General features: G+C 35.8%; 1 protein-coding gene across 1 annotated transcript; it reads left to right on the top strand.

The window, feature by feature from the left end:
* Positions 1 to 5,011: 5,011 nt before the first annotated feature.
* Positions 5,012 to 25,036, top strand: LOC150093431 (uncharacterized). The gene is made up of 2 exons (XM_090413571.1): positions 5,012 to 5,035; positions 20,692 to 25,036. Exon 2 carries the CDS (start codon positions 21,826 to 21,828, stop codon positions 22,909 to 22,911), a length of 1,086 nt encoding a protein of 361 aa, XP_090269697.1. The 5' UTR covers positions 5,012 to 5,035; positions 20,692 to 21,825; the 3' UTR covers positions 22,912 to 25,036.
* Positions 25,037 to 26,288: the final 1,252 nt, after the last annotated feature.

A 26,288-nucleotide genomic window follows, 5' to 3' on the forward strand; every position in this document is an offset into this window, starting at 1 on the left:
TCACTCAAGTATTTGCCAATGATAATCTGCTTGATTTTGATAATGTTTTTGATAGGACACACTGTCACCAAATTAGAACAAATTAAATGTACATTAAACTGGTGATATCGATACGAGAATGTCTCATCTACAGTGACGAAAAAGTACTGTATGGACAAGCAGAATACACGATGAAGAAGGTAACCAGCAGTGTGCTTCAAACCTCTGTGGGGAAATATTATTGTTCTATTTGTACATAAATGATAGAGCAAATGATTTGAAGAAAGGTATTCTGTTGAGTGATTATGATTACAAGTTGGGGGAAGCATTAATCAAGCTGACCTGCAGAGTTTGCAGGAGGATTTAAATAAGCTGGCAATATGCGAAAAAGATAAAGGATATCAATTCAATATGGAAAAGTATTAAGTTGTGCATTTTGGGATTAAAAGATTACAAGCTGTGTCCACATTGATGGAAGTGTACTCCAAGAGATTGATAAGACCAGGGACTTTGGGGGTGTTAGTAGATAGGGAGTTGAAGTTCAGAGGGCATTCTGCTAATGTGACCAAGCTAGCTCATAGTGTTACTTAGTTATTGAAGAACAAACTAACATGCAGAGATAAAGAAGTTATTATTCTCTTGATAAGGAGTTGATAACTCCACATCTGGATTACTGTGCTCAGGTATGGTAGCCTGGATTACTTGGAGAGAGGAAGGGAAAGAAAAGATTCCGAGCGAGTGACGAAATTGGTGAGTGGTATTAGTCTTATACCACTCATATCCTTATACTATAAGGAATGCTCTCTACATTGATAGTTTGTAGAGTATAGAGGTTGGTTCGATATGCAGAGAAGAGGGGATATGATAGAAACTTATCTCATTTGATATATATCATCTTCATCAATCTTATAAAAGTTTTTCATGAGACTGATGAAGGGAAGTATTTCACCAGTGGGTGAAATACTTTCTTCCATCAGGTCATCCCTGGAAATTAAGCATACAGCACTCTCCTCTGTTGGAGAGCTATGATTGAATGGAGTGCTTTCCATGACTTAATTGTGAGTGCTTCGTCTCTCAATGTGTTCAAGAAGAGGTATGATAGATATTATGTGGATAGTTTGGGACTCCAGCAATGCGTCTTCTGATTTCATGGAGATGCCTGTATAATAATGATGATAATATAATTTTTTATTGATCTTAAAAGTATTGACTTATACCATAATCTTGTTAAGCGACATTTCAACATGTTATATTACAAGGATCTACATTAGATGTCTATAAAAAAAAAAAATCAATACTTTTATTACTAAATTTATGAGGATATATTATGCGTTTACAAAACATATTGATCTGTTTTTTTTTACAATGATATTCATACAATATCACAAGAATATAAAATGACAAGAATTAACTAGATTGAGGATATTTAATCATTTCATTCATTTACTTGATCAGTTATTCTTGATTCTTTTGTGAAATGAATAGTTTAAGGAAAAGTACAATTCGCAAAAACAAGCAGAACTAAACAGAAAAACAAAGTGGCACATGTATTGTCATTGAACTAATCCTCAGCATGTTTGGAACAGAAAAAGGCTTTTATTTCATTTGCACGACAGGAATGGAGTATCATAACAGAACACAAGGCAAGAATAACAATTAGCAGAATATTTTAAAATTATTCTATGAAAAATACGAATGGATTTAAATGATGCTATTTAAGGTGGTTTCTAATACTTGTTGATGAAATTTCACCTTCCCATTAATATCAAATGGCATCTTTATTTTAAAAAAATCAAATCATATACAAATAACATATATTTTTCATTTTAAAATTTGAGTAAAGTTTATTATACTGAATTTATTATTCAGCAGTAATCGTTATCCCATTCTTGTGATTTAATAATTAACAATAGCCCTTCACCAACACTAAAAGTCAGTTTTAATAGAGTATGCATTTATTATTAAGCAAATCACTATCGAATAAGTATTCAGAAAAACCATCATATCTCTTACTTTACATGTTGCATACTGCACCGGCATGCATGGTTGGCATATGCTAAGAGTAACACAGTTGCTTTCTTCTAACAGATGACAAATCAAAACGAAACTCACTAGAAAGTCATCATCGTTTGAAGGAACTCTTATGTCTCCAAATCCTAGTTCAGGAAAGCCTCTGCAGCGAAGGTGATGAAGACATCAGTGACAGTAGCCATTCTACAGCTCATGAGCAGAGTACCTGCGTATCATCTGATTGGACAATGCAGTCCTGATCTGTATATTTCAAAACGAAAAAAAAACCCAAAAAATCAGTTTTTTCTTTAAATAAAATCTGTTTTGATGAAAAATTCAGTTCTCAGAGGACAAAAATCAGATATTTTTATTTTGAATACAAAATTAAAGAAGAACTGAAATATTTTCATTGGAAATATCAAATTGCTGTTTATAATTTGAAATAATGTATTTATTTCTAGGGAGATTTTCTTGGACAGGAGCATTAAGTATTGACTTTAAACCATTACGTAAAACCTCCATTTTGCCTAAACAATGGGTGTTGTTGGGTATACCAATAATGATTGCTGGCAGAGGGCATGCAGAAAGTGAAGTGGGTAATAGAGGAGTTAGGATGGCACCATCTGCTTCAATAAATTAGTCAGATTATTTCCTTTTTTATTATGACGTTCTTCTCTGAATGATTCGATATGATTTTAGAAAATTTCTTTCTCATACCTTTGAGTCTGAACGACGTTTTCAGATATTCTTATTTCTCTGAATGTAGTTATTATATGTCTGTGGTTTTATCTTGCATGCATTATTTAGCGATTCTTTTTAGACATCTAGAGGTGTGTTTGCATTTTTGTTTCACATCGGGGGTGAATTTATTACTTTCTAATCACGAGGAACTAGCTATTTAGATAATGTATTTTTCAGGAGCACTGGGATATAAAAATGACATCGGGGAACACCCAGCTCCTGCAAGTATCTAATCTATATCATACTCAGATAACATGAACGTGTTCGTCAATACCAGACTGGAACAACATAAATCACAGCAGTAAGGGAAAACTGCTGAAGTAGTATTCCATTTGTAGCATCGATTCAATAATTCTGGTATCCTGAATACTGCCCATGTACAGATATTGATACAGAAGGATTAAGTTTTTACTTATGTTTCTCATTATTTATTATTTTGATTTAAATTCTCACGATATATTAGATTAAAATTTCCTAATTCATTACTATTGAAATTGTATAAAATACAACAATAAATAAATAATAGATAGAATATCAAGTTAGAGAGACATTTACTAAGCTTTGCATTTTCAGTTCTTTGACTAATACTTATAGTTGATAATAAGTACAGGCAAGAATGATTACCAACCTGGTTAGGAATGCAAAAGAAATTATGAGGTATACCTTTCTCTTCCTAGTGAGTAAGAGGAAAAGTGATTATGGAAAGATATCTTTAAGTAATGCTGCTGGTACGAGGATAACCGAATGCAAAGAAATAATTGCATTTGAGAGTGAATATTTTGCAAAGGTTTTTCGTCAGATTGCAGCTAACTCAGTTCACAATTGATGTGAACTTTGAGAAATTATGAGCTGGAAACAGACGAACTGGAGGCGCATGCAATATTGCAAAATCTCAAGTGAAATTCTACCACTTGAGATTTTGCAACTGGTGGGATATCGGATCAGCGCATGTTTCCTTTGCCTATGATGTGCAACTCACGTGTTAGATGTGGTAGAGTTTCAGGAGAGTGGAAGGAAGGAAGGCAAGGTATTGCCATTACTTACAGGCAAAATCCATACCAGATGCAGAAAATTAACCTTTTAGAGGACATTATGTCTGTGTACAGGGAATGGATTGGGTGTTTGGCAAAACGGATAGGATGATGGTTTACAGAGAGAAATCAGAATAATGTATGGTGGTGTGTAGTCAAAGATTAAGTTGGTGACCACTGATGTGTCGCAAGGCTCAATTCTTCCGCATTCCAGACGACAGTCCATTCTTGTTTAATTTCTCCATTAATGATACTGAAGGTAATTTAATGAGGGATATTAAGTTGTTTGTTGATAATGATGATTTCATGATAACAGTAAAGAAAACAGACATAGAGATCCTTCACGATGACTTTGTGCCGAATCGAGGACTATGAAGCAAGGTTAAAGAAGACTTAAAAAAAAAAAAAAAAGCGAAGTAGAATTGGATAAAGAAACAGAGAGAAGTTAAATATATAAACTAAAATGTGAAAACGTGCTGATAAGAAATACCCCATAATTCCTGCTCACATCTCCAGTTCGTCCCGAAACAAAAAAAAGTAAAGAAGGTGAATATTAAAATAAAAAAAAGAGGAAAGTTACTTATTTGTAACAGTAAGAGAGACGGAAATAATATCTTGAAGACTTATGACGGAGAAAACATGACCAAAAGTTTAAAGCGTTATCAATGAATTTCTGTCTGGAAAATCAATCTACAACAGATGAAATACCTGCTGAATTTGTAATAACTGTTGTGCCGCGTCTGCAGGATACCTTCCCTAATTCCATGCAAGAATAAATTTTGTATAACGAACGCATCGACTTTTTACAGTTGTTCTGAACCCAGAACACCTGTAAATAGTCTTTTCTCTTAATATTTAGTATTCTATGTAGCATGTATACAGCTCAACGGGAATTAGCTATCTCTTTAAAACAAAAGATGTAAAATTGTCAAGTTCAAAAGAAACGCCCTACAGTCGGAAAGCCGTTTGAAATTTTGTTTACAACTTCAACCCTAATGACCTCAAGGTCAATGCAAAAAGGGGACGGCAAGATTAAAACGAATGTTCTGCTGGCCGACTCAATCAGATTAGAACAGGAAGACGGAGAAGAAAGGGCTTGTCGAAATTTCCAGAACCAGGAATCACATGATAACGTAAGTGGTTCGCATCAGTGCACACAAGGAGTTGCACGTGGTTTAGAAAACTGAACCCAGGGTTTCGGAACTGATGGAATATAAGACGGGACTTCTAGAGATTAAGGGAGTTTTTTCATATAGAAACAGAAGACAGCCCATGTGAGTTAAAATGTTTTTTTTTGACTGTGTGACGTTATAAGGATAGGTTAATGAACTGAGAAATTCATGTGAGAGGAACATTAATAGCCTGAGTATCTTTTAGAGACTTGTTCTGTCTGGAATTTTCTGATTGCATCTAAGAATAAGTATAGCTAATTCCTAGGAAATATTTTGGATTATGATTTAATCTAACGCCTGTATATAATCATGTGTAAAAATGATCATAATTAAAATTCTGAATATTTTTACGTATTTTTTATGTTATTATGTTTATTAGTTTTGTTTTCATAACACGCATTGTCGGCACTTGCGATGTGCCCGTTATGGAAATTGTTTTGTCAAAAGTGATATGTAAAACAATTAAAATTTATGTACTTACCGGATTTGAATAGTTGTGTTACTTTAAACATTTTATTGTAATTTAAAATGATCAAAAGTTGTGTTTTGTGAGGACATTCTCTTGTCGCTAACGGAGACAAAGTGTCAGCCATTATACAGTACTTAGTTTCTCGCTTGCCACGGAGTGCGCATGCTCGCCGAGAAGTTGGATGTGTGATTGAGAGCTGACAAGGAAAGCGTTTGGTATCTGAGTAATGGCTGTAAACAAGATAGCGTTCGGGAGGAATTTAGAACACAGGCCGGCTGATATTTAGGTTCGAAGGAACTTAAGTTTTTAAGTGACAGTTGGAAGAAAATTAATAGTATTTTCCGAAAAAGGAATCGTGGACCTATTAAGTTTCAAAGTGGAAGAAGTATTGATGAATAAAAGGAAAATATTGCTGTATGCGTTTTAAACGAAATATTCGAGGAAACAATAATTGAAAGATTTATAGTAGATTCCGAAAAGGGAATCGTAGAACTAAGTTTTTTTTATTGGAAGAGTTAAGACTGTCAATAAGCATTTAGTGAATAAAAGAAGAATTTGCGATTTACGTTCTAAAGGAATGTTCGAGAAAACTCTGATTAGGAAGTTTCATCTGTATTAAGGACGCCAGATCTGACTATTATTTCTACTGAAGAAAAGAGACAGAATTAAGGCAGGAAGAATTAATTTGTGTTACATAAGTGATGAGAAAGGATCCTGTAAAAATGTAAAATAGAGTCATATATCTATTGAAAAGGGCCTTGACAGAGAAAGAAATTGGCTATGAACAAGTGTATATATATTTTTGTTTTATTAAATATGTTTAATTTGTATTTTGGTCTTGAGTCAGTGATTAGTTGGATTCTGAAAGAAAGAGTTAAGATCATTGCACCAATTGGAGTGAACCCTTGTGCATATAATAACATATAGGTACACTCTGAATAAAAAAAATAATTGTTAGAAACAGAGATCACCTCTATGGTAGGATTAATAATATGATAATATCTATGAATAATCTCAATATAAAAATCCACCAATTATTAACAATGGTGCAGTCGACTACAGGATTGGTTATGACTTAACTATTTTAGAATCCAGAAAGTAAACTTTGACTCAAGTAAAATGGCTACAGGAGATAGCAATTATAGTTGTGAAGTTTCTTCAATTAAAGATGAGGAATTTTTTAGGTTAATAAATCTAACTTTAGTAATACCTTCTTTCTCAGGAGATAATAGTGAAAGCGTAGAAGCATTTTTCAGATATGCAGAAAAAATTAGAGATTTAGGATAATGGTCAGATTTTCAATTGTTGATTATACTTCGCAGTAAATTATTGGGCAAAGCCAAAACATTCTTAAACACATCTCCTTTACTAAGAGACACTGACAGTTATGCAACTTTTAAAAGTCTGCTAATATCAGAATTTTCAAGTGTAAGAGAATTAGGGCCTAACATTTGGAAAATTCAACAGTGCATTCAAGGTAATAGGGAGTCTGTTTCAGAATACTATCACAGACTTTGGAGCATTGCTCATGAATTTAATGTTTTATCTGAAGAGAAATCCTCTTTAGAATGGTTGCTGTTTAATCAATTTAGGCTCGGCCTTAAAGATAATTTGAAAGAAACAGCATACAAGAAAAATCTTGAACAGTGTTTTGAACTTGTTAAAGAAAAAGAAGAGAGATTTAGAGATATATTTCATTCCTCAAACAATAATCAGGTGAACTTTTCTCAGTAAAATGAAACTCATTCTCTTAACACAGTGGCTACAGATAAAGTGAGAAAAGGAAAGGTTCAAAAATTAAAAGGTGCTAAGAAACAGTCTAAAGAAATTTCTGTAAATCTAACAGAAAATGTTCCAGAATCTAATTCCAAGGTAAAATTAAATGATTTGGGAAAATTAGAGGAACTGAAAACATTTCTGAGTGAAGAAATAGAAAGACAACAGAGACCAATAGTACAAGGACAGGAACTTCTGTTTAAGATGATATCTGATTTAACAATATCTAAAAATCTTACAGATAATCAATCTTTTTCTTGTGAATCTAATGGTATTGACAGGAATAGAACATTTCAAAGGAAATATGTTCCAAAATGCTTTAGCTGTAATAAACCAGGTCATTTTGCTAAAGATTGTTATGTTAGAGATAAATCTTGTTTTCAACATAAGAAATCAGAGAATAAAGAAAAATCTGGAAATAATTATTATTCCAATATCATACTGCTAAGGACAGAAACGTCAAACTACTCATTAGACATGGGTAAAGCTAAGGACAGCCCTAACCTTAAAAGAGAGTTTGATGTAACGTTATCTCCTTATGCTAATAGAGGTAATCCTTTGACAGTTCTACAAGGATTTATTGAAGATGTGCCTTGTGAAATCTTACTTGACACAGGTGCACATATCTCACTCATTTCTTATAGCTTGTTTAACAAAATTAAATCTCTGATTCCAAATGATATTTCAGTTTTAAGTTGTCCAATTAAATTAAAGGGTATATTTGAATCAGAAATTTTAGCTGATAAGCAAATAAATGTTTTTATTTCAATTCTTTGTTTTCCATTGAAAGTTTGTCATTCATTAATAGTCCTTCCAGAATCCTCAAATCCAAATGTACAAGTAATATTTGGAATTGATTTTCTGAAACATCATAGTTTTGCATGTAATTTTGTTGATAATACAGTGTCCTTGTGTGGACTAGAATGCCGTTTAGACAGGAAATCAGGTGACAATGGAAAATTAGAGCAGGTTTTTAAAGACACTAATGATAATGATCAAATGTTCAATATTGAGACTCTAAAGAATAAGGAGCCTAGGTCACAAATTTGGGAAAAAGATAAGATTGTCCAAGCTCAGAAAGATGATCCCATACTCAAAACTATCCATGAAGCAGTATTGAAGGGTGAAACTCAATTGATACATTTTTAAACCTGAAAAACTTGTATTTAGATAAAGATGGGTTACTCTTATCTAGACAAATGGAAGGTTGAAAGTGAAAATATTGGCACCAACTCAAATGATTCCTTGGATCATGTACACTTTCCATGATTCAGACTTGGCAGGACACCAAGGATTTTCTAGAACTTGGGAAAGAATAAAGGATCATTACATCTGGAAAGGTATGAAGAGTGATATACTCACATATGTCAAATCATGCCATAAGTGCTAAATAAGATCCCCTTTCAGTGGAAAAGCTCCATTATAATCATTTCCAATTCCAACTAGACCTTTTCAGGCTGTTGCTATTGATGTAGTAGGTTCACTGCCAATTACTAAAAATGGCAATAGGTATATTCTAGTAGTCATAGACATGCTAACTAGATTTCCTGAAGCAGTGTCAATGAAGGATCAAACTGCAAAGACTATTGCAAGAAAGTTTTTGAATATGATAATTTGTAGATATGGAAACCCTAGACCTTACTTTCAGATCAAGGAGCAAATTTCACATCTGAACTGTTGTTACAGTTATGTAAATTACTCAACATTAAGAAGATTTTTACAACACCTTACCACCTGCAGTGTAATGGTATGTGTGAAAGGCTGAATAGAAATATAAAGCAAATACTTTCCAATCTGGTAAACACTAAAATGAATGATTGGGACACATATATTTCTCAAGCATTATTTGCATGTAGATCTGCTTTTCATTCTACTATCAAAGAAAAACCATCTTTTGCTTTATATGGCTTTGATCCAATCTTTCCTAATGAACTTGTTTCAGTCATTCCTAATACAGGATACAATGACATAAATGAGTATTTGGAAACAGTAGTAGATAAATTTTCCACTACTCATAGATTAATAGGTGAAATAAGTAGATTAAGTTCTCAGAAAACTAGGCAGTATATAAATCGTTTTAAAAAGTATAAGTCATTTGTACCAGGTGATTTAGTATTGTTAGATGATAAATCTATTATAAAAAGAGTTGGAAATTAGGAAGGAAAGCTTTAGGCCCATATAGAATTTTAGATAATTTTTCTCCTGTGAATTTTAGGATTCAAGATGTCAAAAATCCTAGTAAAATTTTTAAGTGTACACTCTGATAGGTTAAAAAGGTGCTTTTTAGAAGTAGAAATTTAGTTACATTAGGAGACAACATGAATAAAATAGTGAAAGATGAGCGTTGTTTTCCTAGTACTAATTGTGCATCTCATTCACAATCAAATAATGGGAAAGGGAATAGTTTTAAAGCTCATAATTCAAACACACAGCAAAGGAGAAATTTTAATTTGGGTAAAACAAAATCTAATGCAGGAAATTTTAGAACTCTCAGGGTACATAATTCAGATAATGTACAATGTAAGAGTGATGATAATGAAATTGATTCTAACATGGATGAAATAGTAGCAGAAAATAGGTTAGTTAATATAGAGTTAAGTAAGCCAGAGAAATATGAAAATACCTCTAATTTAGTTAGTAAGGATAAAGAATCTTAACTTGTAGAATCTCAGACTCCTGTAGAATTTGATTTTGATAGTGATGATTCTGTAGAGATTTAGGGCATAATTTAAATGAAATATTTGAAAGGTATAGAAATGAAATTTGTAACCATAGTAAATTAGATGTAAATTCTGAATCATCTCTAGCATCAGATGATTCTGAAACTAGTTATTCCGAAAGTGTAAATAATGAGCAAGAATCACGTTATTTTTTAAGATCTAGGAATAAGCATTTAAAAGTTTTGTTTAGATATAGGTTAAGTGTTTAAAATTTTTTTTTTTTTACAAAAAAAAAATTTTTTTTCAGAGAAAGATGAAAAAATAATCATAATTAAAATTCTGAATATTTTTATGTATTTTTTATGTTAATATGTTTATTAGTTTTGTTTTCATTGTCGGCACTTGCGATGTGCCCGTTATTATTATTATGGAAATTGTTTTGTCAAAAGTGATATGTAAAGCAGTTAAAAATTTATGTACTTACCGGATTTGAATAGTTGTGTTACTTTAAACAAATTTTATTGGACTAAACGTGAGAAAGATCGGATCGAATCTAAATTCCGATATTAGCATGTCATGCAATTTGTTACCTTTCAGTGAGAATAGCGCAACTTACTAAAATTGGGGCTCATTTCATGTTTGGGAATTAATCCATTTCGAAAATCGGACTCTTTCCTTTCAAACGGCTGGTTCTTTAACATGGTAGCCTATGGGAGACTAGTAACTAGTAACATTACTGGCTTAACGGGTGAAGCAAAAGCTTTTCATATTCCCGGCTATCTTAACAGAGACTGTGAGTAGAAAGAGTTTATGAGCTATATTGCTCGCCCTGATTGGGCTAGGAGATTAATCCTCAGTGAGGGGGTTGAGGATGGCTTTAGGTCTTTTGTGCTTAGAATAGTCCGTTGCATCATAGTCAGCAGCCAGTTGGATCAGTCTGTTAGGATGCACACTTGCCTTTGAAAAGAATTTGGTTGCTATAGTCCGCATGAAGGTGTAAATATAGGGGACCTCCGTGTCGCGGTGCAGTTGGACAGTTCGGACGAACCATGGAGCGCCCAGGATCATTCTAAGACACTTGTTCTGAATGCATTGTAATTTAATGATATTTGAGTTTGAAGTATGGCTCCAGGCCGGTGAGGCATAAGTGAGTATTGGACGAACCATCAGTTTGTATATGAGAAGCTTGATTCTGGTGCTCAGTTTGCTGTTTCTGTTTATTAGCGGATAGAGCTGGGCTATGGTTTTGGATGTGTTTGCACAGAGAGTCTTGATATGAGAGTTGAAAGTCAGTTTACTGTCCATTACTACACCAAGGTACTTGATCTCTGTTTTCCACTGAATTTTTGTGTTAAAGAGGAGAATATCTTCTTTGGGAAGCACTGATCTTCTAGGGAATAAGACAGCTACGCTCTTCTGAGGATTCACCTGGAGACGCCATTTGGCAAAATATTGCTCTATTTGCAGTAGGTTTTCTTGCAGTTTCTTGATGGCTAAGTGAGGCTTTAATGATCTGGCCAATATCGCTGTGTCATCAGCGTAAAGAGCTTTAATTGAAGATAGTGGGTTGTGTGGTATATCATGCAGGTATAAGGAGAATAGGATTGATGCTAGTAAGGACCCTTGTGGAACTCCAGCCAAGATGTGTTTCTGTGAGGACACCACTCCACTTAGTCTCACTTGCATGCGCCTATCGCAGAGGTACGTCTTTAAGAGTTGAATGATTCCGATTGGGATACCGGATGATATAAGCTTGTATAGTAAACCATAATGCCAAACCTTGTCAAATGCACTGGCTAAGTCTAGGAAAACAGCCCCAGTGCATTGGCGCCAGTTAAAACCTGTGATGATATGTTCCACCAATCTGTGTATTTGTTGTGTGGTACTATGCAACTGTCTGAAACCAAACTGCTCCTCAGGCAGGATGTTTAACAGGAGTACAGAATCTTGAAGCCTAGTAAGAATTACCTTTTCAGCTATTTTTCCGAGATTAGAGATGAGACTGATTCGTCTGTAATTCTGTGGCAGAGTGGGATCCTTTCCAGGTTTATGAATTGGAACAATGTACGGCAATTTTCAGTAGGAAGGGAAATACTTGTAGTGAAGTATGGAGTTGATTATGTTTGCCAAATGAACAATAGCTTTGTGAGGTAGAAGTTTTATAACTTTATTGGAGATGCTGTCGGGTCCAGGAGCCTTTTTATTTTTGAATTTCTGAATAATAGCATATATTTCAGCAGGTGAGGTGGGTGTGATTTGAGTAGAATGTGTGGGAGCAGACTTGAGTGAATATCTGACATTACGGTGTATCTTGTAGATATGACTAATGTCAAGGTGACCGTATGCGGGTTTGCATTGATTTTCAAGATGATTCGCTATTGCCTCAGCTTTATCAGCATTGGTGTGGATGAGACCTGAATCTGTTTGCAGAGGGGGAAGAGGTTTATTTTTGTTCTTGATCTTTTGGATAAGATTCCATACAGAGTGGCTGTCAGCAGAGATGGAGGTCAGTTTTTCTTCCCAGAGTTGAGTTCTATGAGCTGCGAGTGCATCTCTCACTGCAGAATTTAACCTATTTAAGATCCGTTTATCTTGTGGCGCCCTAGTGTTATGGTATCTTTTTCTAGCCTTATTTTTTCCCTAATCAGATTCATAGTATCTTCAGGCAGGTGGTTGGACTTGTGGGTGGTTGCAGGGGTAGTAACTGCTGTACAGGCTGCTGTAATCTGTTCTGTTAGATTTTTGACAGCTATGTCAATTTCCTCTTTTGATTTAATGATGGGAACAGGTCCAATATATTTCGGGAGCATCTTGGAGAGCCTTTCCCAAGGAATAAATGAGTGAGGGGGTGGGGCTGATTTTTCAAGATTTCCTAATTTTAACCGTATTGGATTATGATCTGATGATAAATCATTGATTGTTATTAGATTGTATTGGAGTCTGATGTGCTGCAGTATGGCTATGTCCAATACATCGGCCCTACCATAGGTGTTGTGATGGGTGGGATCAGCAGGGCCTATTACGTGAAGGTTGTTGAAATCAGCATAGTTCTGTAGTATCTGTCCATTTTTGTTAGTGGAGTGGCTATTCCAGGTAGAATGCTTGGCATTTAAATCACCTGCCACAATGGTAGGCTCTCCAGTGTCAAATATGGCGTTCAAATCAGAAGGTAGTAGTGCTTTTTGTGGTGGATGGTATGCTGCAAAAATTTTTAATTTGCCTACTGAGCTCGTGAGAATCTCGATACCCGTGATCTCAAGATTGGAGGTAGTAGGAATGTTTATGGAGTGATGAGAGATAAAATTTTTGATGAAAATTGCCGTGCCTCCACCTCTGTGGGTTGATCTGTCAGTTCTATACGACTGATATCCATAGATTTTGGGATTGTCTGCTGGTCTTAGATGCGTTTCATTTATTAGTAGAAGATCTGGCCGATGTCTGTGGGCAAAATTTTGGAGTTCTAGGATCTTATTTCTTAAGCCGTTTGCATTCCAGGCTATTATCTCTAGGGCTTCCGGTTTTAATTTTTTACCGTTCATTAGTGAGCGCTGAAATGATGACTTGAGTATCTTTTAGAAATCTGTTAGTAGAACTTTGTGAAGGATTTGATCTGCTGAAATCTAATAGCATATTTGCCAGGGATGCGGCAATGATAGCTGTCAAATTTGGGCGTGATGTTGACTGTTCTAGGGATGTCTGTTTAGGGCGGGTTACATCCGCATATGTCCTGGGCTGCCAGCTTAGAGTCGTATTTTGAGGGATCTCAGTTTTCAACAGATGGGCTTCTGAGTTTTTATTCTGTACTTTAGGAGGCTGTGAAGTAGCCGCAGATGTAGGCGAGCTGATGGAAGGAGAGAATGGTCCCTCTTCAGATTTCCTGCTACGTGGATTGTACAAACATCCTCTGTAGTTGGATGTGTGAGGACCGCCACAATTGGCACATTTAGCCGGGGTAGATTTTGATTTAGAACAGGTGTTGGTTGGGTGACCAACCTCACACTTCAAACATTTAAATTCGGCCCTACACATTTTCTGGGCATGCCCAAACTTTTGACATCTATGGCATTGCCCAGTAGAAGCTCTCTTCCTTAACGGTTCTACCGAGATTTTCAATCCACAGATGGTTGTCAATTCATATATGTATTTATAGGTTTGACTGATCTCGATCAGCACTAATGGCATTGGAGTCTTGTCCCTCCTGGTCATCCTGCTGACCTTGATTGGTGGTAAATCACTTGAGTGCAGGTCTGTGATGATTTCGTCGGTGGAGACATCCTCAGGCACGCCTCTAATCACAACCTTGAGATTTTTTTCCGAACCGAGTGAGAAAGTATGGTACTGAATTCCTCTGGAATTTAGTTCTGCTGTTAACCTACGATAGTCTGTGACAGTTTTAGGGTGAATTTTTACACCATCTGTGATATTCTTTGCATTGTTATATGAGATCTTTAGGTTGTTCATTATGCTCTTTAGTCATCCATTTGTTCTTCTCACGCAGGATAATCGGGGGGATCTTTTCCCTTGCGGAGGTAGGTGAGTCTGGGGTAGAGCCATCTTCTTCCATGACATCTATAATTGGTGTTTTGGAGGTCACAGGTTTGCGCTTTTTGCTTGCGCGAACCTCCTGGAAATCAGTGTGGTCAGTACGGGAATGATCTTCAGCCGGTGTGGTTTTTTCAGTAGCGTTGTCTTGGAGTAGTTCAAGAAGTTGAACGTCGTCCGTATCAACTTCTTGGATTTCATGAACTACTACCTTACCTGGCCATTTTGTGTGTAGCAGATTTCCAATATGCTTGAAAATAGCCAGGAGCTGTTTGAAGGTGAGTTCCTCGTACGGCAGGTCTGTGGTTGGACCCACGTTTTGTTCTGGAGAACAGGACATGCTTTCCATTTCTATCTACCGTATTGTGATAATAGGTAGTTTCTAAAATAATAACTGATGCAGTGAAACAATGGCGATGCTGATGGCAGTAGGCCTAGCGTATCGCCGTTGCTTCGGAAAAAAGGTTAACTTACCTACTGAATTAGTTTTTATGAGCCTATACAAGAACCAAACCGGTTGACTATACCAGTAGGACTATTCACTGTCAGTAAAAATATTTGTTGAGTTCATTAAATCACATTTTATATCAAATATCAGAATCGCGAATCAAATGTATCCCTATGGGAGACCGCAGCGGACGCATTAATACGTGAGCGGGTACCTCGTCCTTTTTCTCTACCGGAAATGACGTCACCGGAAGGGGATGAAGCGGAAGTTACATCAGATTGACGTCAGGTGACGCTCGTATCTCTCTCTCCGTCGCCGGCTAGCATAGCGGCCGTGGTTTCCTTATGTGGCTGTGGTTACGATCGGTCGCTTGGGTGCATATGCGGCCGAGCACACGCGGCATGTTTGCTAACAAAAAAGCTCCTGGACCAGACGGCATTACTAATCGTGTGATTAAACTTCTGCCCCGGAGGGCAGTAGTGTACCTGACCAGTATAATAAATGCAATTTTAAGATTTCACTATTTTCCTTCCACCTGGAAACTGGCTGACGTAATTCCCATACATAAGCCAGGCAAAGACTCACACCTACCCCAAAATTATCGTCCAATCAGTCTCATCTCAAATCTGGGTAAGGTTGCAGAGAAGGTCATCCTCTCACGACTTCAAACCTCAATAAATGACCTAAACATCCTTCCAAAAGAACAGTTTGGTTTTAGGCAACACCATAGTACTACCCAGCAAATCCACAGAATTGTTGAATACATCACAACCAGCTACAACTGGCGCCAGTGCACAGGTGCTGTTTTCCTAGATTTATCCAAAGCATTTGACAAAATCTGGCATTTTGGACTCCTGCACAAGCTTATCTCAGCCGGCATCTCACCTAAAATGGTTCATTTAATCCACTAATATCTTCAAAATAGATCAATGCAAGTAAAAATCAACGGTTCTACATCCTCCCAGCGCCACATCTTTGCTGGAGTGCCGCAGGGATCTCTGCTGGCTCCATTGCTGTTCTCTGTATACATGTCAGACATCCCACACAATCCGATGACTTCATTTTGGCCCTATATGCAGACGATACGGCAATACTAACCAGATCTCTCAGACCCCTTTTCATTACCAGAAAGCTTCAAGAAAACATTCTAAAGCTGGAGGGTTGGTTCTCTAAATGGAGATTGGAAGTCAACCCCCAGAAAAGCTCAGCCGTTCTTTTCTCAAAAAGGCCAATGTCTCCTGTAGGAGATTTGTTACTATTCAATATTAAAATTCCCTGGCAGTCAGAAACAAATTACCTGGGTGTAATTCTCGACAAAAAGCTATCTTTCAATCAACACACCAAGTCTGCATGCACAAAGGCATCTAAAGTCATAGCACAGATCTATCCGCTAATTAATAGAAATAGCAAGCTCAGCAACAGAATCAAATTGCAGCTATACCAGTTGACGATTCGTCCTATAATCACCTATGCCTCTCCGGCCTGGAGCCACACCTCTAATGCTAACATCATCAAAATACAGCGAGTGCAGAACAAGTGCCTGAGAATGATTTTGAATGCTCCGTGGTATGTTAGAAACATTCAACTCCACAGAGACACAAATATTCCCTATATCTTCTCTTTTCTACGATCCTTAGCCACCAAGTTTTTCCTAAAGACGTCCACACATCCCAACGATTTGGTTCAACAAGCTACAGCATACGATCCAACGGACATATTCAAATACAGAAGACCAAAAGCTATATTGGCCTCCTTTAGTGATGCATAATCTCCATGCCCAATCAGGGCGAGCATTCTGCTCATAAATTTTACCTTCACTGCAACCACAACAGATAGCGGGGAATATGAAAAGCATCTTGCTTCACCCCTAAAGACATAAATGTCAATTGTCAATTGTTTGCTTTTTACGGTATATGTCACCATACGCGGCCAGGGTGAAAAAAGCTTGCCGCACTTGCGATTTTCGTTTCCGAAAAATAAAGGCACATTGCATCCCTGCTAATAAGATATTTGAAGTAGTCGTGTCCATTGTGTTAGTGAGGGGGGGGGGGAATCAGCTAACGCCCTTTATTCCCGCATATATTATTTTTGGTTTTCTATTCCATGTATTATATTTTCAGCATATATACAGTGGTTACACTGGTTATTATATTATAGTAATGCGGATCCTAAAAAAAATATTTAAAAAAATCTTGCAGTTTTAAGCAAAAGACAAAAGCGAAGAGTCTGTGAATAAAATACCATTGGATAAATTTTTGATATTAAAAAGGCTCGCAATCGGAAACCTCGAGTATTGCAGTTTAACACCATTTATTGTTCATAAAAAAAAATCGTTCCTGAAATTGAAATGTGAGACCCATATAATCTTATTTTGTAAGGAAAGAAAGCAAAATGTAATATTTATTGCAATAAATGTTATTTAAAAATTATATTTGACATAATCTTTCCAATGCAAACAAACATTTTGATTATTTATTTTTGCACATGTGAAATTCGTTTTTATTTTGGGAAGAGACAACAAATTGTGCAGCAAAAAATGTCAAATATCGTAGGGCAGTAAAGAAATTCCAAGTAACACAGTGCACATAAAGACAATAATCCGTTAACGGCGGAGGGTGGGGGGAGATTGCAGTTGAACAGATAAAATACTGATGAAGTTTCAACAGCATTCTACGTTTTAATTAGGTCAAAGGGATTTTAACATAGCCAGTTTGGTTGTAAAAAGTGACTCATTTGAAGAAATATTAGCGGCATAATAATAAAATAGTAAAATTCATAATGCTTCAGAATAACTTTAATACCAAAACAAGATGAGACGCATCTGTAGAAATCTATTATTAGTCCTTTTAATTATGAACTCTAAAATATATTGGTTGTATTTATTTTGTGTTTTTACTTAAATAAACTAGTTTCATTTTGTCATATATGGTTTTCACTTCTGGACTACCTGGACCTTTAGACTATTGTTCTTATCAGTATTACTAAATTCTAATCTCCTCTAGAAATTTTCTCTTCGTAAATGTTTGACTTGGGTTGACCAAACACTGAGCGACTTATTAATCCAGAGACAACAGGTTTTTTGTGTGCTGCTGCTATTTGTATTAATTAGTTGGGTAAGAGCAGTTTCTATCACATAAACAGAGTATTTGAATCCCCCCCCCCTAGTTACTCAAAATTAAAACTTTAAACAAATTACACTCGCTCTACGATGGCTCAGGAACGACTCACTTGTCTAATAATATCTATAGAGCATGAAATTGCATCTACAATCAATATAGATGAATTAATTCGAAACTGATTGAGGCTGTTTAATGCGACTTCTGAAGGAATACAACCATTCTTTCTCAATAGCATTGAGAGTAATCTAAGCTTTTATCCTTTACCACCAGCTGAGAACATTATTGTCTAGTATTTCGTATCATCGTTCTATATATATATACATAGAAGATCGTTATATATATTCAGGGCCGCATTTACCATTACGCGCATGATGCGCAAGCTGGGGGCCTCACTCTCTATTGGGGGCACATAGAAAATCTTTACTCCTCACAGAGAGAAGAATAAAAAAGAAAGCATAGGACGTATATACACGTCCAGCAAACCTGGATAGTTATTATTTTTAGTTATTAGTGATTATGTTTTTAAATTTTAATATTTAAGTTTAACATCTAAGTTTTGTAGCGGAACAAAATGGGATGTAATATCACTTTATTTTAATTATCATTTTATATTATAAAGTATATACAGTATATATGTATGTATATGTGTGTGTAGAAGAACGATCACAGACATATTTAATGCACGAATTCCCAATTTCAAATGTAACTATTAAATAAGCACTTCGTAGATTAAAATGTGATATTAACAATATATCATGTTCATCGCTCTGTAAATGGTGCTATATAAATCGCCCGCGATAACGATGACCAAAAGCGCCATCTTAACACAGGTATTGTATTTACTGGCCATCTTCATCCACGTGGTGGTTTCCTGCTGCAGGGAGTTAGTTTCTTTTCGTGATATGTTCACATTCGTTTTGTAAAAAAAATCTAACTTTGTCCTCTCTTACTTAGTATGTGCTGCTTGTATTGGTTATGTTTGGATCTGTATGTATGTATTTAGGAATTGTGCATTGTATGGAAACCGACGATACCATACAAACCTAGACATCCAGCAATCGCACCAACGTTGTCTGCGTATGGCGGATACCATGTTCGGCTGCATTTTCCCGCCAGTGACGGAACCCTAACAGTAGCCAAAAATATGGAGTCATGATAGCGTTTGTGTGGTGATAACAAACACGAAACGAATACCCAACTCATTTTTACTTCATTTCTTGTATGCTTTATTTATATTCTCCTCAGTGCTGCTTGTACTTGTTAAGTGTTATCGACTACTATTCAACCGACAACATTGCATCCTGCATGGGATATATTTAGTTCCACCGCATATGCCCTTCCAGCGCCCGTAATATTACGAAAGATACGTCAGCTTCTCTAACAGGTTTCATCTGTGGTGACATCCAGGAAAAGTGCTTGTTATTTGTGTTATAGCTGTTTTCTTTATATCCTAAGTAACTTCAGTTCCTCTGGTAAAGGAATGTTCGTTTCAAAATCGGCGGGCGCAATTATTCCACTAGCGAGAAGCTTTCCTCCTCTACCCATCGGTGCGTCATTGTGACGTCTGCCTGATGTACCATCCGCTTCATCCCCCCCTTCCGGTGACGTCACTTCCGTTCGAGGAGGAGGCGCCTGCTAACGCATCACGACGTGCACAGCGGTCGCCCATAGACTTCCATGTTAAAAAATGGACAGTTGGAAAGGAAAGAGTCCCTGTTAAAAATTGGATTAATTCAAAAAATATGGATTATCCGTTCTGGCGCTTGGTTGTGCTGTGACATTCAACAGGTAGGGGATTGTCATATATAAGTGTCATGCATTTTGGAATTTTGAAAAATGATACATTTATTGTCAATAGTAACCATTAAATAGAATGGATGAGGTTTTGTCTGATCATTGACTAAAAATAAATGAAACAAAAACTAAAATAATGGTGACAGTGTCAAAAAAAAAAAAATTGAAGATAAAATTGTAATTTGAGGGGGAAATGATCAAGTAAAATAAGTCATATCAAAGGAATTATCCAAGGTGTATGGTGAAAACACGAAGAAAACTTACTATGCCGTAAGAAGTATTGAAGGGGAAAAAAAAGATTAGTTAAAAGTAAGATTAGTATTGGCATGGAGACAAAAAACTAACGAATAAGTCTTGTAAGAAATAAAACAGTCGAGAATTCAAGATCATCTCCTAACATACATGAGACAATGAATGGATTATAAACGTGTTAGAAGGGGGGGGGGGCAGAGAAAGAAAGAAGAGGACAGCCGAAATATTCATTCTTACAGGAAGATTTCACATTAAGCGGATGATGTTATAAAACTTTTAAAGAGAAAAGACAGAAATAGGATAAATTTAAAGGCCACGTTTATATCTAACGTCATATTTAATGTTATTCCTGAGTATATCAACTTCCGATTATAATACGACTCAAAGTCTCTCCTCGTAGCTTATTGTATTGTCATGCCTTTGGCAAACGAAATCAGGTTTGTTAGCACAATCATCACTTTAAACAGCGATAATATTCACTGTTAAAACTTCCATTGCAAGTTTTCACGTTATTTTTGTTTCCACTGTTCATTAAAAATATTAAATTTCTAGATTAAAATTCATATATTAATTTGTATTAAATAATAGTTCATATTGAAAATATTAACTATTATTTAGAATAATAGTTAAGATGTTGAGAATGTTTTATTTACTAAATGGAGTTTTAATTTAGCATTAATTACTTCGTTTTTTTACAGATTATGAATGCTGCCATGAGCCTACTGAAGCATTAAAACCAAAAGACAAGCAATAATTTATGAAAACTGTTAACATGTGGGAAACATTTCATGCTGGATTAGCGAGATAAAAATCGAATAATTCCGAAGAGGTTGCACTTCTAGTGGCGTAAGGGAAAATCATCAAAATGACAATGGAATTGACGATCTAAATTCAAAAAGGATGACTAATTCCCCTCCAGCAACAGTGAACAGGGCTCAATCACATTTCCTAGTGAAATATCTTAATTGAGATGAAAACATAATGAAGTATTTCGCATGTGAGTCATGCTAAACGCACTTTGTATATCAGAGTAATCTAAACCGACATCGGAACATGCACAATAATTAGTGGGATAAAAAAAAAAAAAAAACTTTATGTGCAAAGTATGCCTCAAAGCCTTTAAGCGATCAGATCAACTTAAAATGAACGAGACAATTCATAGCAGTCAAATAACAACCGACTCCACTTGTAAGCCGTCATTGCGAAAGATGAGATAAAAACTTTCATTGCCGTAACAGCCTAAAGAAGCACCAGAAACTGCACTTGGAAGAAGAAGAAACACATTTCTTCTATATAGGACATGCCAGAATATATTTCATTCAGCAAATCTTCGACAGCATCTGAAAACGCTGTAGTGACAAGTTATTTCATTGTGAAAATTGCAATAAGACCTTTCTTACTCGCTTACACACTGAAGAGGCACAAGGCTACAGTTCACTGTAGTGATAAACTTGACTTGTGAAATATGCGACAGGCGGTTTTCCAGTTTATATTATTTGAAGATACACAAACTTGTGCTTCACGCATCGGAAATCAAGTGCGAAAAATGCAAGAAAACACCTTTTCAATTCCAAATATGCCAAAAGACATTGTCTGTCTCTCTCAGACACTAAAACGCCACTTAGTGTACACTTGAAGAAAACTTTCACATGTGAAATATGTGATGAAGCCTTTTTCCTCAAAAGAAAGTCTTTCTTCACACAGAGTGGTTCACGGAAAAAGAGAAGCCCGTATGAGTGTGAAATTTGTAGGAAATCAGATGGCTATAGAAAATGCCTTAAGTTACATCTCGGATCTCACACAAATCTTTCACGTGTCAGGTGTGTGGCTCAATGTTTTCACGTCTACAGTCCCTTAAAAATCAACAGAAACTGCATCAACCGACTGAAGAAAACCATTCTTTGTGTAAAATATGTGGCAAACAATTTTTTGAATCAGACTATCTTAAAAAACACATGATACGGCACACCAGAGATTACTCCTTTGCATGTGAAATCTGTCCGAAGAAATTCTTCTATTCATATGAGCTGAAAAGACACGAAAGAGTTCACACCAGAGAAAAACCATTTTCATGCGAAATTTGCAACAAGACTTTTTCAGAGAGTCCCAATTTGAAAAAACATCTAAGAATACATACTGGTGAGAAACCTTATACTTGTCACGTGTGTAGCAGTACTTTTTCTACTCTAAGCTCCCTTAAAAGGCACCAAAAACGCCATCATCTAACCGAAGAGAAACATTTTTCGTGTGAAGTATGTGATAAACACTTTTCTGAATCAGGATATCTTAAAAAACACATGCAAAGACACACCACAGATTGCTCCTTTCCATGCAAAATTTGCCACAAGAAATTCTTCTACTCGTCTCAGCTGACAAGGCACGAAAGAGTTCATTCCGGAGATAAACCGTTTAAATGTGAAATTTGCAACAAGAGGTTTTCAGATAGGTCGAACCTGAATCGACATCTTAGAACACATACTGATGAGAGACCTTTGACTTGTGACGTGGGTAGTTCTATGTTTTCAACTCTCAACTCCCTTAGAAAGCTCCAAAAACGCCACAGTCTGACTGAAGAAAGGCTTTTTTCGTGTGAAATATGTGACAAACGATTTTCTGAATCACAATGTCTTAAAAATCACATGAAAAGGCACACTACGGATTATTCATTTGCATGTGAAATCTGTCACAAGAAATTCTTCTCCTCGTATGACCTTAAAAGACACGAAAGAGTTCACACCGGAGAGAAACCTTTTCCATGTGAAATTTGCAACAAGAGGTTTTCACACAGTTCGACTCTGAAAACACATCTGAGAGTTCATACTAATGAGAAACCTTTCACTTGTCATGTCTGCAGCTCTTTGTTTTCAACTCTAAGCTCCTTTAAAAAGCACCAAAAACGCCATAATCTGTCTGACTGACGGAAAGCTTTTTTCGTGTAAAATATGTGCGAAACAATTTTCGGAACCAGGCTGTCTAAAAAAATACACGACAAGGCACAGGAGATTATTCACGTGCCTGCGAAATCTATCACAAGAAATTCTTCGTCTCGTCTAATCGGAAAAGACACGAAAGAGTTCACACCTTAGAGAAAACGTTTCCACGCGAAATTAACAAGTTGTTTTCAGCCAGTTCGAGTTCCGAAAGTTATCTAAGAGTTCATAATTATAAGAATCCTTTCAGTTCTGACGTCTGTATCTCTACGTTTTCGGCTTACAGTTCCCTAAAATGCCGTAGTCTGACTGAAGAAAAGCTTTTTTCATGTAAAATATGTGGCAAACAATTTTATCAATTAGGCTATCTTAAAATTCATATGAAAAGGCACAGCACAGTTTATTCGTAGCTCTACGTTTTCCAATCTAAGCTACAATAAATGACACCAAACACGCCACCATCTAACTGAAGAGAAACTTTTTTTCGTGTAAAGTACTTGACAAACAATTTCCCCAATCAGACTGTATTAAAAAACACATGAAAAGTCAAACAACACATTACTCCTTTGCATGCAAAATCTGTCACAAGATATTCTTCGACTCGTATGGCCAGAAAATACTGAAAGAGTTCACACCGTAGAGAAACCTTTTTCATGTGAAATTTGCCACAAAAAGTTTTCATACAGTTCGAGTCTGAGAAGACATCTAAGAGTACATCTGTTCAAAAACCTTTCACTTGTCCAACGTGTGGGAAAACATTCTCGCGAAAGGAACACCTGATGACCCACTCAAGAATTCAACACAGCTTATGAGCGGTGGGTGGATGTGTGTGGATCCTTGTCAAATATGAACAATTACTTTTTATTTATGCAAGTCCGTTAAGCACGACTTAAAAGTATTTCTTGTGAATGGACTTTATTTTTATTTTTTTGCGGAAAATAAGTAGTACATTAATGAGAAGCACTGCTTTTCCAAGTGTTACTTGAGTTTTAAAAATATCATACGAGGACTGAAGGAAAAGTCATCGTAAATTTATCAGAATTTCAGTGCGAAGAGAATGGACTTTAATGTCACGCAAAAATTGAACTCTTGTAGACACCGTTTAGTGCTATACGTTGAAGAACGATGCTGTATCGGAAACCTGCTGACACCTACCAGGCATTTTCCGAAGTCACTTCACGGGTTCCATTTTTTTCTTAATTTTTGCTGCCAACTTCGAAATAAGATCCTCTTGAAGGAAAGGATGCGTTGTTTCACTGACCGACTACTGGCTATTTTCTTTTTTGAATGGTATTGGTCGGTTCAGTACCTGCGACAATGTCTAGCATAGAGGCAGCCTGTCTCATGGCACGGCTTAATATGGGCAATCGTTCAGCCTAATTGCGGTAGGCGCTGTCGCTACGCTAATAATTTCTGTTAGCGTAGAAAGTACGGAAGGCAGTTATTTAGAAGAGTTTTTATAGACAGTTTTATTCTGTGATAACCCCGTATTGCAAACATTCAATTAATATTATTATGTAATCGTTTTGTATTAATGTTTCTCTTATAATAAAAACAAAATAGCAATTGGAGATTTTCTTATATTTTCGTCTTATAATCAATCAGTGGCGATATTTTATTGTTTGCCTCAGGGCGCAATCTAACCTGGCAGATGCCCTGGGTCGATTCATGGATTGTTTAAATAAAATCGAAAGCTTCGTACTCGAAGATCAAAAGAGAACAAAAATCTGTTTGAAAGAAATTTTCGAAGAGCTTGGCATTTCTCGTACGAGCCACTAGGCAGATGAAAAATATTTCAGACCACTCTAATGATTTTTTTTCTGTCCTCCTGTGAGAACAGTCGTGTACATTTTGCACATATCTGCGGCATCCTCAATTAATCTTTTAACTAGTACCATGATAACTTTTCGCCCAACCTTTTCAAAGTGTAGCCACCCAACCGCTCGTCCTTTGAAGTTCACTTCTTTAAAGACCGTCAGACTAGGTAAGAACGTGGACAGACAGCAGCAGCTAATTTAGGAGAGTGCACAACTTCTCTCTGCGCATTTTATAATTTTTCATAAATATCAAAGAGGACTTCAGTGAACTTTTGGATGAATAAAATTTTTGTTAATTAATTTTATTTTCATTTTTGTTTATTTTTCACTACCATTTCATATAATCCACGTTTGTTTTTAATTTATTCCGAAATCAGGATTGTATTCATCTAATTTGCACACAGTTTATTACGCTTACAAGTGAATGAGAAATTGTAATTGCTAAGCAATTTCGGCTGAGGGGCTTCACTTTCTGAAATTTAATAAGATGCAGTTTTTTTTTTTTAAGTTGTTAGAATATTTTAACAACATAACTGCTTCTAACAAATTCTCGTTTTAATTTTAACGTTTAAGCTTTTAAAAATATATATATAGTAAAGAGGTTTCGGATATGGCAATGTGTGTCTGTGGGTATCATTGAAATTAAATTCCAAAAAAAATTAGATCAAAGTATCACACACACAGTCGTTTCTTTTCTTTAAAAGAAAACTTATTCTACTTTCGATGAACAAAGAGTCGAATAGGACTATTCGAGTCTTTGTTCATCGAAATTTAACTGACAACTTTCTTGAGGAATCTTCACCCAATAAACCGATCCGCGTATTCTCCTGTATTGAAGACAGCGATTGTCTGATTTCTAATCCCATTTATAATCACTTTAAATTCCAATTTTCTTTCTCAATAATTTCTCTCATGTTGTTCTTTATGTATGCAAATCTTTCTTCCCCACTCATGGTTTGGTGTCATTTAAAATTAATTATTAAATTTAAATTTAATTATTAAAATTTCTGTCATTATTCATTTAATAAAATATTTTAATCACCACAATACAAAATAATAAAACTGCTATTCTCGGAACGAAATGAAAATGCCACTGTCATACTGGCCCCAAAGATGGAACACAAAATAGTAAAGTTAAATCTCCAGTTGACACTACACAGCGATGTTAAAATTACTTCAATATTAACAGAATAACCTTATCAGCATATCACATAACTGGACTGCATTCACCTAACTACGTCATATATAAATATATCAATCACTGCTTAAAAGCAGCCTATAGATTCTGCACCTCCATATCAAACAATTAGAATAATCAAAGAAAATGTGTAGAACGATTTAGAATTCTACTTTATAGTATAGAAAATAATTACTACCAAATATGAATTAGTAGCATCTAAATCTACTTACTTTGTGGATTATATATCCATGTAGACACACAAACATTCCATTAATTGCTACATGAAACAATCAATGACAGCACACTGGTAAAAATCACTCACCAGGAATCAGCAATACGTATCCGTACTTTAAGTAGAAAAAGTCATT

This window comes from Typopeltis vanoorti, chromosome 24, assembly GCF_054136105.1.
Source record: "Typopeltis vanoorti isolate ZY-2024b chromosome 24, IOZ_Tvanoo_1.0, whole genome shotgun sequence".
In the NCBI taxonomy this organism is placed as follows: domain Eukaryota; kingdom Metazoa; phylum Arthropoda; class Arachnida; order Uropygi; family Thelyphonidae; genus Typopeltis; species Typopeltis vanoorti.

Coding starts and splice junctions, on each gene's coding strand:
- LOC150093431 (XM_090413571.1), top strand. CDS start 21,826: ATGTTTTCACGTCTACAGTCCCTTAAAAATCAACAGAAACTGCATCAA.